Source organism: Garra rufa, chromosome 7 (assembly GCF_049309525.1).
Source record: "Garra rufa chromosome 7, GarRuf1.0, whole genome shotgun sequence".
NCBI classification, from domain to species: Eukaryota; Metazoa; Chordata; class Actinopteri; order Cypriniformes; family Cyprinidae; genus Garra; species Garra rufa.
The window spans coordinates 15,870,688-15,887,176 of NC_133367.1; the positions used below are offsets into that span (position 1 = coordinate 15,870,688).

Here is a 16,489-nt window from a genome sequence, read left to right on the forward strand (position 1 = left end):
ATTAACATTAACACGTCTCAAGTTTTAAATTAAACCATTGCACGTCCACCTCGACCAAGTATATAATTGGGCTACTAATCAGGAGTTGATTCACGAGTTTAAGTACTGATGTATTTTCAACTGACTTTGACCTTCAAACTTCCTAAGTTGTCTGGTTTTTGAGTAGGCTATAAAAAGCTGTATAACTTTATCCTGGACAGATCGGAGACTTCAGACTTCTCAACCTCCTTTTCTCTTCTCTCAACTTTCTACTGGGTGCACTTGAAACGGTCTAACTTTCTGTTAGACTTATTTCTCTCAGATTTGACATTGCTATTAGACTATTTGACTAAATTTGATTTAATCAATTGCAATGGGCATTTATGGAATTCGCAACGTTTAAATCAGTAAATAGTATTATTACAACTTTTCTTCTAATTACTGCATTTGTATATCTTCTCAAAGAAATATACTATTATCGAAGTTCAATAATTGAACATTTGAATTGGCTTATTGATTAGGAAATTGGAATGTTTATTCCTTTTAAATGGAATTAAGGACTAATAATAGTGTGATTGTCTCATTTGCTATTATTTGTCTAATTGAGATTTATTTTGTTTCTGAAATATTTGAAATATATTTGAAAATACTGAATACATTTTATAATCTTTTTAACCCCACCCATCTGAAAAAAATAATTTTTCCGCATCATTACTTAAATTAAAGGATAACTGTTGCCAAAATGCAACCTGGGCCGGTTTTTTTTTTTTTTTTTTTTTTACTGTAAACGAGTAAAACTTATATCTAAAAGCATAATTATGACAAACGAGCCGTTTTTGAGATTGATCGTGATTTAGTTTTGTGGTCAGTGGCCGGTGAATGGTAGAACTAGGGTCATATTTGTGAGCGCATCAAAAGTCGATATTTTTACAACACTAAGAAGGCTCGACACACCATGAAACTATGCTTGAAGTATAGTCTGGGTCTCTACACATGAACTCGAGCATTTAGAACATTGTTCGTGCACAGAGTTTACTAAAAAGAACGGTTTTGAACAACTCACTTACACTGTTTGAGTCTCCGCGCGCGGCCGTCCTGCCAGTCAAGAGGTGTTGATCTCCGAATGTGAAATTCTTATTTATTAATGTTTCTTATATGAGGCTCTTTTTACAACTAGAAGGTTAATATTGTTTTTCACTTGCGACAACAACGAATTAGCCGTGCATTTATATGGAAATATGCTTTAGGAGCTATCCATCTTTACTCTCCTCAGTATTACGTCGCATTCGGAGATCGATACCTCTTGACTGGCAAGACGGCGCGAGTGGACACTCAAACAGTGAAAGTGAGTTGTTCAAAAACGCTCTTTTTAGTAAACTCTGTGTACACGAACAGTGTTCTCAATGCTCGAGTTCATGTTTGGAGACCCAGACGATACTTCGAGCAAAGTTTCATGGTGTGTCGAGCCTTCTTAGTGTTGTAAAAAATATAGATTTTTGATGCGCTCAAAAATATGCCCCTAGTTCTACCATTCACCGGCATTGACCACACAACTAAATCATGGTCAATCTCAAAAACGACTCGTTTGTTGTAATTATGCTTTTAGATATAAGTTTTACTCGTTTTACAGTAAAAAACAAAACGAAAAAAAAAAAAAAAAACAGCCCAGGTTGCATTTTGGCATCAGTTATCCCTTAACAATTGACTCAATGTCATTGTTTTTAACAGCTTCTTTATCTGCAGTTTTACTTCACGGGACTCACTAAATTCCAGGGGTTTCATTACCACGACGTAAAATGGGCGTCCCTGGGGGCGTTGGGAAAACGCCCCTTTCTAAAAAAAAAATTATTAAGAGAGGTCACCGATCATGCGCAGTAAGTCAGTTTTTTTGCGCGGGCATTTCAAAACCTAGGATCAGCACTGATGGATAATGAAGGACAACACAGTCATACAGGTTATTTTTATGTTTTAAAATCTTAAATTTAAACGATTTTCGAAAACAAATAAACAGCCATTATAGAAATGTAAAACGTGTAGCGTCTATTTACGAAAATAAATCATGGTTTACAACGGTATCGTGGCCAGGTAACGTTATTTCAAGACACTGTAATGTTATATGAATATAATTATGAAGGGCACGGAACCCCTGTGATTGTGGACAGGTATTTCAAAATACTGTATATGAATATAATTATGAAGTGCACGAAAACCCTGCGATCTTGGACAGGTATTTCAAGATATTGTATATGAATATAATTATGAAGTGCACGAAACCCCTGCGTTCGTGGACAGGTATTTCAAGACACTGTATGCATATAATTATGAAGTGCACGAAACCCCTGCGATCTTGGACAGGTATTTCAAGATATTATATGAATATAATTATGAAGTGCACGAAACCCCTGCGAACGTGGACAGGTATTTCAAGACACTGTATGCATAATTATGAAGTGCACGAAACCCCTGCGATCTTGGACAGGTATTTCAAGATATTGTATATGAATATAATCATGAAGTGCACGAAACCCCTGCGTTCGTGGACAGGTATTTCAAGACACTGTATGCATATAATTATGAAGTGCATGAAACCCCTGCGTTCGTGGACAGGTATTTCAAGACACTGTATGCATATAATTATGAAGTGCAAGAAACCCCTGCGATCTTGGACAGGTATTTCAAGATATTATATGAATATAATTATGAAGTGCACGAACCCCTGCGAACGTGGACAGGTATTTCAAGACACTGTATGCATATAATTATGAAGTGCACGAAACCCCTGCGATCGTGGACAGGTATTTCAAGATATTGTATGAATATAATTATGAAGTGCACGAAACCCCTGCGTTCGTGGACAGGTATTTCAAGACACTGTATGCATATAATTATGAAGTGCACGAAACCCCTGCGATCGTGGACAGGTATTTCAAGATATTGTATATGAATATAATTATGAAGTGCACGAAACCCCTGCGATCGTGGACAGGTATTTCAAGACACTGTATGCATATAATTATGAAGTGCACGAAACCCCTGCGTTCGTGGACAGGTATTTCATTATACTGTATATGAATATGAAGTGCACGAAAGCCCTGCAATAGTGGAGGTATTTGAAGCAAATTGCTTTTCCCTAACTGCGCATGATCGGTGACCTATGCAAATTCTCAAATAGGCCACGCCTGCCTGGTGACGCAATATCGATTACGCTGTACTGAAACCCCTGGAAAAAAGTGCATCCCTTTATTTCACGGCACACTTTTTCTTCTTCTGAATTTTTTATTGGCAGTTTGCAAACAAAGTGCATTACCGCCATCTGCTGGACTGATGTGTGGTACTGCGCATCATGCAGTAAAAGGGCAGTAAATGACAGACAGAGGAGCAGCATGAAAATCAGGATCAATAATAATAATAACTGAAGTATATTTTAATGTGATGTTAAGGTATAAGTATAGCATTTTAATTTCTGAATGCTGAATGCCACTATATTATAGTAATACAGAGCAATAAAATGTCAAAGATTACAATATAAAAGACAAAACAAAACAGAGAATAAATGTTATTGTCCTGTGTGAGCTGTAACACCAATGCCTTTAAATACGTATTTACTGTAAATCATCGCTTTTTGGGGACATTTTCATACACAGCATTCTTCTTTAATTTCTGCAAGAAAACATAAATTGAGTCAGTACAATGCTGATTTGATATATAAAATAAATAACCTGCTTTGATTTCAAAATTTGAAGCCTAAATATCCTTTAAAACAATTAACGTTTCTGTACACTGAAAACTGTTTTTTTAGAACTACTAGAAGAACTACACTGTAAAAAGTTTTCACCAGTTTCAACTTAAAAATTTAAGTTTAGCAGCTGCCTTAAGTTAAGTTAAATCAACTTAAGTCTTTTAAACTCACAAGTTATATCAACTCATTTTTATTGTACCAAGTTAAAATGACTTGTAGTTTTAAGCTGATTTAACTTAAAAACTTAAGGCAGCTGATGAACTTAGGTTTTTAAGTTGAATCTGGTGAAAACTTTTTACAGTGTACTACTACAGAATATGCTAAAATAACATCACTCATCCAGTTTATCACATGACTTTTTAAGCAGTTAAATCATCAGACTATTTGAGTTCTGAAGGTTTGTCTGCTGAGAACGATTGTCTTTCACACAAAAGCATCAAGAATACTTGTTGCAGCACATCTTCAACTCAAGCAATGGCTGCTAAAAGCTGCATTTCACCTCAGATGATCATGAACCACAGAGCATCTGCAGCTCGACACCAGACTTCAGCACAGGGAACAGGTTTGTTGGGTTGGTTATTGTTGTAACACGAACTGAATCGTAGGTGACACGGGTTGTTCACCGTTGTTCAAGCCGGATTTGTTGTGTTTAATAAAAGTAATTCACGCAACTGTGACTGCGTTAACGGTCCATTCTATTAGTCGTATAGAATAGAAAGAAACGGGGTTTACAACTACTGTCCTACTTTCTTTTCAATAATAGTATAAAACTGATTGTGTGTGTTTGTACATGGTTTGTAACTAAAATAAGAAAGACGCTCAGAATTAAACATTTCGGATGAGCTAGCACAATAATGTAGGTCTGCAATCTTCTATTTTCTGATATATGTTTTGATTTGATTTTGAATTTAGATCTGTAAAATAAAAACACTCCTGTAAAAGTAGAGGCAAACAGAATACACTTAGTGTAAACAGAACAAAAAGAAACTGCTTTAACTGTTATTTCGATCTTCTCCCTATATACAGAGGGTAATACTGATGACATTTGGGCTATAGATCATCTACGTCTGTTCACTGTCTGCCAACATCAATCAGACTAACTGACTGAAACAACACAGTCAAGAATGATCTTACCGTTTTCCGTGTTGATTTACACAATGCTGAATCGGTTCTATCTTCCTCCTCTGTATGGATTGCATCACAATAATGCAGACTGTTAAAACAACAAAGCTTGCAGTCCTATATATAAATGTGTATATCTGTAATGAATTAATACTTCTTCTTCAGATGCATTTTTTGTATTAACAATTGTTTTCCTGACCTGATTGTCTGCAGTCACTGCAGATGCAGCACATCATGACTGCAGCTGCAGTCAACAGAGATCCAGCAGAGATCAACACTATGTAAAATAAAGGTAGGCCCTGATCTGTAATAGACAAAATGAGTCATTAGTGCAACTGAATCAACTGAGTCTGGTATCCAATAAATAAACCCTATATATCAGCACTGACAAACCTAAACATGGCCAACAAAGTTCACTAATGTCCAGATGTTGAGTCTGGTTGCTGATGGGATTGTTCACCACACAACTATAGGTGTTATTATCTGTATGTTCAACCTCCAGAGGTAGAGAGAGACTGATGCTGAGATTAGTCACACTGACGCTGGACAACAAACTGTTTCCTTTGTACCAGGAGAGAGTCGCATGACTCACATTTAACACTGAACACGTCAACGAACAGTTTGATGCTGATGACAATGAAGGACATTGTGAAGTTTCTCTGGTAATGTTAGGTATGGACAGAGGAGCTGGAAAATGAGAGAATAAACAAATATAGTCTTATTTTTAGTGTAGTGTGCTAAAACTATCAAATGATTCAGTATTTCAGCATTCCTTTCTGTGTTAAAGTATGTATAATTTTTCAACTCCGTTGCTTTAACAATTCAACAAGATAAACTCTAATACACAATTTTCAACATTTTTATTAATTTTATTAATAATATTATTACTTTTTTTTGTAATCTGTCAATTGAGATTAATTTGCTAATAACAAGAATATTTGAAGGACTGAAGAAATGATCTCCACTCACCATAAACTGAAACACGATATGTTATTGACAACCGCTTTGCTCCACTTATCACTAGTTGATAAACTCCAGCATGTTCATTTGTGATGTTGGTGATGGTCAGAGATCCAGTTTGCTTGTCCAGCTTCAGTCTGTCTTTGAATCTCCCACCAGGATCATAAAATGTGGAGATGATTCCAGCAGCTTTACTGATTTCAGCTATCAAGGACTTTTCAGCTCCAAATTTCCACAGTATGTCTTCATCGTCACGTATTTTAGTAACATTAGAGTTTATAGTGATCGATTCTCCCTCCGTCACCGATACTGACTTTCCAAACACATCTGGGGAACATGAAGCTAAAAACAGTTTGTAACTCAGCAATTTAGTCACAGCAGAGACCTAAAACCAAACTAAGTTTAATTCTGTTGGACCCTTTCAGTAGTTTCACAATTTTAGATTTGTCTTACTGCAACCTGAATCCAAAGTAGCTCTCACAACAATAACAATTTGGTTGTCTTTTTTTGGGAAGAACAGCTAAATTAAATTCCTCTCATTTGTACAGTTCTCTAAACTGAAGGAAAACTCTTAAAAATAACGGTGCGTCACGATGCCATAGAAGCACCTTTTTTGTTTAAATGTTTCCGTAAAGAACCTTTCACATCTGAAGAACCTTTCTGTTTTACAAAGGTAAGAAAGAGATGTTTTGACCAAATGGTCCTTTGTGGAACCAAAAATGTTTTTCTATGGCATCGCTGTAAATAACCTTTTAAAGTTCCTTTATTTTGAAGTGTGAAGTTGTGCTGTAATAATATATGTATAACTTACCAATCTGACTCCACCAACACAAACAGAGCAAAGCAAACCTGTGAAACATTTGCGTTAGTTGTTCAAGTGAAAACTCTGAACTAATGGACTATCTGCTGAAATGTGCAATCTGAAGTGAATCCTCCCCCAACAGATTTGGAGCACCCTAGTACACACACACACACTTTCTTTGTGTGTGTGTGCGTGCGTGCGTGCGTGTGCGTGTGCGTGTGTGTGTGTGTGTGTGTGTGTGTGTTTCTGCCTCGTAAGGCTTTTTAAAAACATTCTTTGTTAAATAGAAAACATGTTTTTGATGTTCACATTGATAGCTTCAGAACGGTAGACTTTGATTGTGATAAATATTTAAAAAAGTGGAATAGTGGAATATTGGATTAGTCTAAATTATTTGATACATCTAATGGATTTTAAATTGCTTTCTAATCATTCAGGTTTTGCAAAACGGCAAAGCCAGTCTGCTATCTCACATTGCAAGTGTTACAAAGGTGTGATTCTAGCAGCGCAACATCTGAGTCAATCTGAAACCTGCTGCGGTCGTTTTTCTTCAGAAGCATGGTTTGATCGGTTGGGTGGACAAATAGCTTTTGCAGGAAAATGGCCATTTGTTTGATGTGTGCTGTAGGTGAATTTTTTTTCCTGTCCTGCTGTTATGAACCTCACAGTCTCAGTCAGACCACACAGAAGAGCTTTATAGTAACATACAAGAATGCATATAAAACAATGGAAAATAATAATAACAACAACAACATTCACAAGACAATTTCAGTAGATTTCGTATTGATTCCTGTTGAAGTCATTGATTATTGGTAATTCACTTAACCCATTTGTGCCCGAATTTTTCTGAATGGTTTCATGCATATAGTCATGTTAATAGTGTCATGTGTGAACATGTTCTGCATTTATTTTCCCCAGATGTTTTTTTTTTTTTTCTTGAAAATTGTATTTGAGTATGCGACAACTATAGTCACCGGTGGGCAAATATGTTGTATGCATCCCTTCAATGTCAAATTTGAATACGAAGAAAACATTTGGCATCAAACTGCTTTCAACACCTTGCTGGAAAAAAAAAACTGCTAAAACCAGCCTAAACTGGTTGGCTGGTCTTAGCTGGTTTAAGATGAAATTAGCTGGTTATAGCTGGTCTCCCAGTCTGTCTAGGCTGGTCAGGCTGGTTTTAGTTAAAAACAGTTAAAAACATCCAACCAGCTTAGGCTGGTTTTAGCAGTTTTTTCAGCATAGAAGATCAATCTTTATTTATAAACAAATGTATTATGTATAAAAGTCGAAAAACATTCAATGCAAAGCCAACACAACAAACAACAAATGTATTTGTCTTCAAGTGGTGGAACATAGTTCAGAACAAAGTGCAGCCGTTAAGTTGCCCCAACAGAGCATTGTGTATCAAAAAGTTAAATGAAAATAAATAAATATATATGTAGCTAGTGGAGCTTGCCCTGACAAAACTCAGCACTAGGCACGAATAGTAACCCTATCGTGTTGGCATCACGTTAACAACATGTTAATTGTGTTAGCATTATGCTAACAACATGTTAATGTCACGTGTGAGAAAGGGGGTCTGGGTCCAAATGCAGGAAGAAATTAATTTAATAATAAAACAATAAACAAACAAACAAAAGGCCAACACGGCGCAACTGAACATAAACTCAAACACAAAATAAAACAAGATCAAGAATACAACTAAACTCAAAAGAACAAAACAAGAACAAGGTCAAGAGCTGAGATCTGGGACACAAAAAACACTGAGGACAAAAGACAATGCAACCATCAAGCAGGAGTGAAAGGTGAGAGTTTTTAAAGACCAGATGATAGTGAACAGATGTGAGTGAATCAGTGTTAATGACAAAGACAGCTGAATGCAATCAGAAAGTGCAGTGTGAACAGCGACCTCAGGAGGCTGAGGGGAGACCCACAGCCCCGATCATGACAGTTAACAATTAAAATGTTAAAACAAAATTAACATGATTAGCATGTTGCTAGCATGATGTGAACACACCCTATCGCTTTTGTTTTAGGTACGTCCACATAACATGCACATAAATGGTTTTGCTATCGCTTTCACTTTAGGTATGATTCCACAGAGCATGCAAATAAATTGCTTTGCTATCACTTTCGTTTTAGGTATGAGTTCACAGAGCATGCACAGAAATTGCTTTTGGTGATGAACCTCTTTATTTTCGTACCAGTGTGGCTTCTACAGCTAGGTAAGGCATACATATATATACATTTACATTATATATATATGAAAAAGAAATAAACAGATAAATACCTTTTGTTTAATATCAGGCATGCCATTTGGTAACAGTCATGTTATATAATTTGAATGATGTGGAAGTTAAATTTGGTCGCAAAGCGAAAGGAAAAGTGTATTATATATAAACTTTTATACTTTTATACTTTTATACTTTATATATATATTTAAAGTGCTATATAGTTAAAGTTAACTTAACTTGCTACTGTGAAGGTATTGTCTGTCAGACACTGCAGTCAATTCTGCATGGTAAGCAAACAGTGAGTTTATATATATATATATATAAAGTATAAAAGTTTATATATAATACACTTTTCCTTTCGCTTTGCGACCAAATTTAACTTCCACATCATTCAAATTATATAACATGACTGTTACCAAATGGCATGCCTGATATTAAACAAAAGGTATTTATCTGTTTATTTCTTTTTCAGGTTTGTCTTGTGTTTATACATTCAAAGTGTCATTGTCAGTGATGGAGGGAGATTCAGTCACGCTACGTACTGGTGTTAACACAAACCAGCAAGAAAAGATCAAATGGTTTTTTAATTACACTCGCATTGCTCAAATCAGTGCCTATCTCGGTAAGACCTGTACAGACGTCCAGTGTAATAAAGGTACTGAGAGATTCAGAAACAGACTGGAGCTGGATCATCAGACTGGATCTCTGACCATCGCAAACACCAGAACCACAGACTCTGGACTTTATAAACTACAGATCATCAGTAGCAGCAGCATCAATGAAAAGGTCTTTAGTATCTCTGTCAATGGTGAGTCATTTAATCAATGTTTAAGGATATGAGTTTCAGAGCTGTTTGTTCTCTTTACTTGTACAGATGTTTATGGACACCTCACCTTTTATCGTCTGTTTAATTTAATATTTACCCCTGTTTAGTTCGGGAATCCAAAGTGCAGAGAAAAAATTAAGCATGTTTAAAAAGCATAAAATATGGACAAATTCTTAAGTCAAATTAGATTTGGAGGGTAAAATTCAGTTTTTGAAATGAAAAGTTAATGTTTTATTGTGTTTACTTGAAATGGGTTATACAGATGGATGTTCTGCCACTTGGGTGCAAATATAATATGTGAATGTCAGAGAAATGAAATCGTACTGAAATCGTGTTTTCCCAGAAGAATCTACTATAATATTCTCCAGCAGCTTTTGGTTTGTGTTTCAGCTGTTCCTGGTGCAGAGATGAATACAACGCAGACCAAGTCAGTGAAAGAGAAAGAATCTGTTACTTTCAATTCTAGTGTAATGAAAAACCCCAACGATTTGATGATGTGGTACTTTAATGACACTCTAATAGCAAAAATCAATGGTGATCCCAGTAGGATCTGTACAGATGATCAATGTGAAGATGCTGATGGGAGATTCATAGGCAGACTGAAGCTGAATCATCAGACTGGATCTCTGATAATCACAAACACCAGAACCACAGATTCTGGAGTGTATCATCTTGAGATCATCACCAACAGCAGCAGCATCCGCCGGCGCTACATTATTAGCATTTTGAGTGAAAAGAGCTCCAGTGTTCCCATCCACGGTGAGTAAAATTCAGTCCGTATGTTCATTGCAATGTTTTTATTGTTGGGGATCTCAGTAAAATCATTCACAATCTGTCTTTTTCATTACAGATTATATTGTGTATTTCTTTGCTATAGCAGCCGTATGTGTTCTGCTGGTTGTTGCAGGTGTAACAGGTGAGAATTTAGTCATTACATAAACAGCACTCTAAGTAAATTTAAAATAGTGAAGCTGTTTAGGGAAGATGACTGTGGATTTTTAACTGCAAGTTAGAAGTATTTTGATCTCAAAGCATCGGATGCTGCCTTCTAACATGATGCATTGCTGTTATGCAAAAGATGACAATGTGATTCAGTTTATCAGAGTATTTTATAACTGAAATATCAATCCTGTTCATTTCTCTTGCCTTTTTTTAATCTGTTTTCTTCTTACAGGAGCATGGTGTAGAAAACGTACCCATAGAAAGACCACCGTGCATCACTCATTAAATAATCTGCTATACTCTCCTTTCACAGAGGAAGAGTTTTATTTACAGTATGCATAATTCTGTCACAACCATAGCTTTTAAAGAATGTCAGAAAGTGATGTAAAGCATTGTATTAGCACTGTGATAAATGGACCCTGGCTGTTTTGCATCTTCTAAAAAGTGAAGCTTACTGACGTGTAAGGGTTTTAATGGTGTAACTGCATATGAGCTATTACAGTAGACACTATTGCATCACTGCAGGCCAAAAAAAAAAAAAATTTCAGATGACCAGGCTGGAAAATCTTGAAAAAATGATGACTTGAACTGAATTTAACTGAAAATTGAGTTGAAAACTGTTCCATTATCAACACATTGTTTTCCAACTGAATTGTTTAAAGTGCTATATAGTTAAAGTTAACTTAACTTGCTACTGTGAAGGTATTGTCTGTCAGACACTGCAGTCAATTCTGCATGGTAAGCAAACAGTGAGTTTCACATTAGCAGGAATGGAAAAAAAAAGCCCTTCACCTGCATGCTACGTTCACACCTCTAGCATGCACTCTCAAATGCACATCAACCACAAATGATTATAGGCACTCTTGTGCAAAAGTGGTTTGTTGTCTATTATGCCCCCTTTTACAAAATGCAATTAACGCTTGTCTGGGAAATGTGGATTTTGTGAAGGGGCCAGAGAAAGAGAATTTTGCTTGCCTCATCGGACAAGTAACCTGATTAAAACATAAATAACAAACAATAACCGGGGCAGCACTGACACTTTGGTGAGAATGATTCTGATTGTATAACTTTCAGAGTAAACGGTGACTAATAACGGACGTAGATTATCAAGGTTGCGTCAGCTGAGGCTCTTGCCTCAGATTTTGATGTAAATGATGACGTATACATTTAGAAACATTTAGGAAAATAATGCCCCTCATAAAGTTAAAAAAAGGTCCTAACCCTTACGAAAAAAGAAGTTTATTAGTGCTATTAGTATAATTCTTTTAAACTAAAAATAGGAAAGTATACTTTCAGTCTACTTTTTATGTACTTCTCAGAAATGTGCTTTATGTACTTCAAAGAAAGATACTTGAAATGACATTTAAGTATACTTGACTTTGAACTATACTTGTGCTCCAAGAATCACAAACATGTTTTCATTGTTATACGCTAGGGGCGCTATTACATATCTTCTGATTTGGCAGGTACTGGATTGCACAAGCGAGTATAAGGTTTTGTCTTTATTTTTCTTTTTTTTTGTTCTTATCTAAATCCCGCTAAGAGGGCTGAGGGTGGACGGAGGAGCTGAACACGCAGCACCGGATGAAGCTCTATGAAGACTCTGAACTGGTATAATAAGATTCAAGGGTGATTGCATGTGGGTTGGTAGGATAATAGACCTTTTTCACAGAAACCGGAAATACGCAATCGCAGGGTATGCAGACTTCCTGTGTAATGTCAACACAGCAGAAAGCCGGGTAATTTAAAATTAAAATGGAGAGAGTCTACACAACTTCCCTCACTGTTGCCAAAGATAACTTTTGCCGACGTGATAAGAGTCGTGGAGGAAAACTCTGTCACAAAGAGGAACAAATTGGATAAAGGATATACATTTTTCCACGAAGAGTTTATCCGGGACGTTCTAAAACGCTTAACATGAAACACGCTTAACGTGGCTTAACGTACGAAAAAACGACCAGGACACCCCAAATTTCTGTCAAACCTTACTTGGAACAAACACTAACTACTATCAAAAGAACAAACCCTTATTCCACAGATAGTGAATTATATCACGTTAAGCGTTTTCTCCCCCATAGAAGCCCATTATAAGGAAACTGCTTAACGTGGTTTAATTTACCTCAACAGCGACCAGAGAAGACCAAATTTCTGTTAAATTTCACTTATAATAAACACTTGCTGCTCTCAAAAGAACGAGCTCTTATTCAGCAGATAAAGTGATCGCCCCCCATAGAAGTCCATTATACAAAAAAAAAACTTAACGTGGCTTAAAATTTTACTTATAATAAACACTTTCTGCTGTCAAAAGAATGAGCTCTTATTCAGCATATAAAGTGAATTATATCGTGTTAAGCGTTTTCTCCCTATAGAACTCCATTAAGGAAAAAGCTTAACATGGTTTGTTATAATGGACTTCTATGGGGGGCGATCACTTTATATATGCTGAATAAGAGCTCGTTCTTTTGAGAGCAGCAAGTATTTATTATAAGTAAAATTTAACATAAGTTTGGTTTTCCCTGGTCGCTGTTGAGGTACGTTAAACCACGTTAAGCTGTTAATTATAATGGGCTTCTATGGGGGAGAAAACGCTTAACGTGATATAATTCACTTTATCTGTGGAATAAGGGCTCGTTCTTTTGATAGTAGTTAGTGTTTGTTCCACGTAAGGTTTGACAGAAACTTGGGGTTTCCTGGTCGTTTTTTACATACATTAAGCCACGTTAAGCGTTTTTCACGTTGTTTAACTGGTTACCGGCATACCGGGGCGGAAATAGGTTTACACAGCAATTACGTATTTCCGGTGCAAAATACGGAAGTTGTGAGAAAGGTCTATCAGGAAATTTTGTAGTTGGCGTGTTTGGTCCATTTGAGAGATAGGAGGCAGTAATACACTTATAAGTCTGCGATTCGCCGTAAAACAAGAAGAAGAAGACGGAACACATCTTCTGTAGAATTTCCAAGTGAAGAAGAAACCGAAACAATTAACATGCTTTCACGTGTAATCTAACACAATCGTCTGACATAAAACAGCAACAAAAACCATATTTGTAAAAGTATGTAATGTTATGGAATAAAATGTCGACATTATTATTTCTCTTCCCTTTTGTAAATGTGTTTTCTTCTTACAGGAGCATGGTGTAGAAAACGTACCCATAAAAAGACCATCGTGCATCTCTCATTAAATAATCTGCTATACTCTCCTTTAACAGAGGAAGAGTTTTATTTTCAGTATATAAATATATACAAAATATAAAATATATACAAATTAATACCTGAATAGGGACATAGTAGTACACTCAAAGTATGATGTAAAGATGTAAACTTGTTGTTTACTCAAAGTTTACTACTGTTATAGCCTACTTAAAGTATAGGCCTACTTAAAATGTCAGCAATACAGTTTGCAAAATAGATGTTGTCTTGCGATATGGCAACGTTGCTAAGACACACCTGAAGCAACTAATCAAGGTCTTACTTGGCATACTAGAAAAGTCCACGTGTTTTGATGCAAGTTGGAGCTAAACTCTGCAGAACACCCCTGATGTAAGGAAACAAGGCCTTAACACAGGGGTTCTTAACTCTAGACCTTGAGGTCCATTTTCCTGTTGGAGTTTAGCTCCAACCCTAATTTAACACAACTCAAAAATGTAATCAATATCTTCAGGATTACTAGAAAGTTACAAGCAAGTGAGTTGATTCTCAAACAGCTGGCACTCCCGATGTGGGAATGTGTAATCTTCATACCAATATCATGTATATAATTAAGTTCAGATACATGATTGTGTGGATGCTCAGCAATCCTAAACAGATCCCAAACAGAAACCAAATGCACAGAGGTGCTCATTAGTGAAAAGGACTGCAAAGGCTGAACATTCATCTCATGCAGACAGGTGCATACTCCACGTAAGTGTCCTCCGTGGCTGTCTGCAAAAAATAAAATTGAAAACCAAAATGACAAAAAATAAGTTTATTCAAGTGTGCTACTGGTATACTTAAAAAAAAATAGGAAAATATACTTTCAGTCTACGTTTCAGAAATACACTTCAAATGACATATAAGTATACTTATACTTAGAAAAAGTCTAAATATATATGAGCTATACATGTACACTGAGAATCCGTGTTTTATATGCTGGGTGCTATTAGACACCTTCTGTACAGAATTTCCAAAACACAAGTGAAGAAGAAACTAAAACAACAGATGTGTTTTATATGTAATTTAACACAATGATTAGACATACAATAGCATTAAAACCATATATTTGTTCAAAATGTTGTTTATTTGTCTTTTTTTAACACAAGTGTTTATAAAAAACTAATGCATAAAGCTAGCATAAAATGTTTTTGTTTACAAGCAGGTACCCTGATCTTTCTGTTTATGTTTCTGTGATATTCATATAACAAAATATGAAATGTGAAAATTAACTTACCAGTTTCTGTGCATTTTGTTTGCGGAATGTCGGATCAGCGTAAGTGATCTCAACTGTCTCAACTGTTGCATCATCAACAACAGCACCTATAATACATAAAAACAAAACAAAATGCACTGTGCACGAAATATGTGTATGTAGCACCATCTAGTGTCATTAGAGATTTACACAAACGTATTGCAATATGTGTAATTCAAAGGAATTGTGAAACCCAGTACTACACATTATTACTTGCCTTCTAGATCCAGTTTTCTGTGTTTCCTGTAGATGCAGAAGATCCCGACTGCAGTGGCAACCAACAGAGATCCAATAAGAGCAGCAGAAGTCAAAATGTGATGTGAAGTAGTTTCATCCAGTGCTGTAATCATAAAGAAGCAAATGTAACATAAATACAGAGACAGTTCAGAAAAAAAAAAACATACATATCAGCACTACTGTACCTGCACATGTGTGACAAAGTTTGCTGATGTCCAGATGTGTGGTCTGGTTGCTGATGGGATTGTTGAGCACACAGCTGTAGGTGTTTTTATCCTGATATTCCACCTCCAGAGGTAGAGAGAGACTGATGCTGAGATCAGACACACTGGACAATAAACTGTTTCCTTTGTACCAGGAGAGAGTCACATGACTCACATTCACCACTGAACACAACAATGAACAATTCTGCTGGGATGATGATGATGATGAACATTGTGAAGAGTTACTGCTGATGAGAGGAACAGGCAAACAAGCTGAAAACATAAGATAAAAAAATACAGATAAATCTAATTAAGTTAGTGACTGTGTTTTTTATCTCACACACTGAAACCATTTAATGTAAACAGTTGCAGTAAAATAAAACAAGAATATGGGAAGGTCAAAACAAATGATCCTTACTCACCGTAGACGAAAACACTGACTGATTTTGATTGTAGCTTTGCTCCACTCATCTCTAGTTTATAATCTCCAGAATGTTCCGTTGTGATGTTCGTGATGGTCAAAGATCCAGTTTGATGGTCCAGCTTCAGTCTGTCTCTAAATCTCCCATCAGGAACATCATTGTATGTGAAGGAGGTTTTAGACTCTCTGTTGATTTTAGCTACAAGAGATTTTTCTTCTCCAAAATACCACAGTAAGTCTTCATCTTCAAGTATTTCAGTAGCACCAGTTAGTAACGTGACCGAATCTCCTTCAGTCACAAACAGTCTTTCATTTGTCTGTGTACCAAACACACCTGGAAAGCATGAAAAGATGTGTAAATTGAAGAACAGCAGCAGAAATGCAAAATAAAACAGTGAGGAAGCAAACTGTATAATCAGCTTGATTCTTAATTTGAACAGCAGCTGTAGCTGGCGTTCTGAAAAAGAAAGAAATAAACAAATAAAATGCTTTTAGAACTTACCATTTAGCCACCTCCAGCACAAACAGAACAAAAGAAGCGCGGAAAACATTTTCTATAACAGTTCTGTGTCTGATC

The 16,489-nt window shown here is 36.1% G+C and overlaps 3 protein-coding genes across 3 annotated transcripts; 1 reads left to right on the forward strand and 2 right to left on the reverse strand.

The window, feature by feature from the left end:
* Nucleotides 1–5,019: 5,019 nt before the first annotated feature.
* LOC141337972 (SLAM family member 9-like) lies at nt 5,020–7,162 on the reverse strand. The gene is made up of 4 exons (XM_073843546.1): nt 7,090–7,162; nt 5,810–6,127; nt 5,234–5,527; nt 5,020–5,144 (listed from the first exon to the last, which is right to left on the reverse strand). The coding sequence occupies exons 1-4, from the start codon at nt 7,160–7,162 to the stop codon at nt 5,020–5,022; spliced, it is 810 nt and encodes a 269-aa protein (XP_073699647.1).
* Nucleotides 7,163–8,787: 1,625 nt separating this feature from the next.
* LOC141337973 (uncharacterized) lies at nt 8,788–10,949 on the forward strand. Its single transcript, XM_073843547.1, has 5 exons — nt 8,788–8,830; nt 9,312–9,647; nt 10,056–10,424; nt 10,516–10,581; nt 10,840–10,949. The coding sequence occupies exons 1-5, from the start codon at nt 8,788–8,790 to the stop codon at nt 10,947–10,949; spliced, it is 924 nt and encodes a 307-aa protein (XP_073699648.1).
* A 3,528-nt stretch (nt 10,950–14,477) lies between these two features.
* LOC141337974 (CD48 antigen-like) lies at nt 14,478–16,463 on the reverse strand. The gene is made up of 6 exons (XM_073843548.1): nt 16,415–16,463; nt 15,914–16,246; nt 15,474–15,764; nt 15,269–15,391; nt 15,034–15,119; nt 14,478–14,528 (listed from the first exon to the last, which is right to left on the reverse strand). Exons 1-6 carry the CDS (start codon nt 16,461–16,463, stop codon nt 14,478–14,480), a joined length of 933 nt encoding a protein of 310 aa, XP_073699649.1.
* Nucleotides 16,464–16,489: the final 26 nt, after the last annotated feature.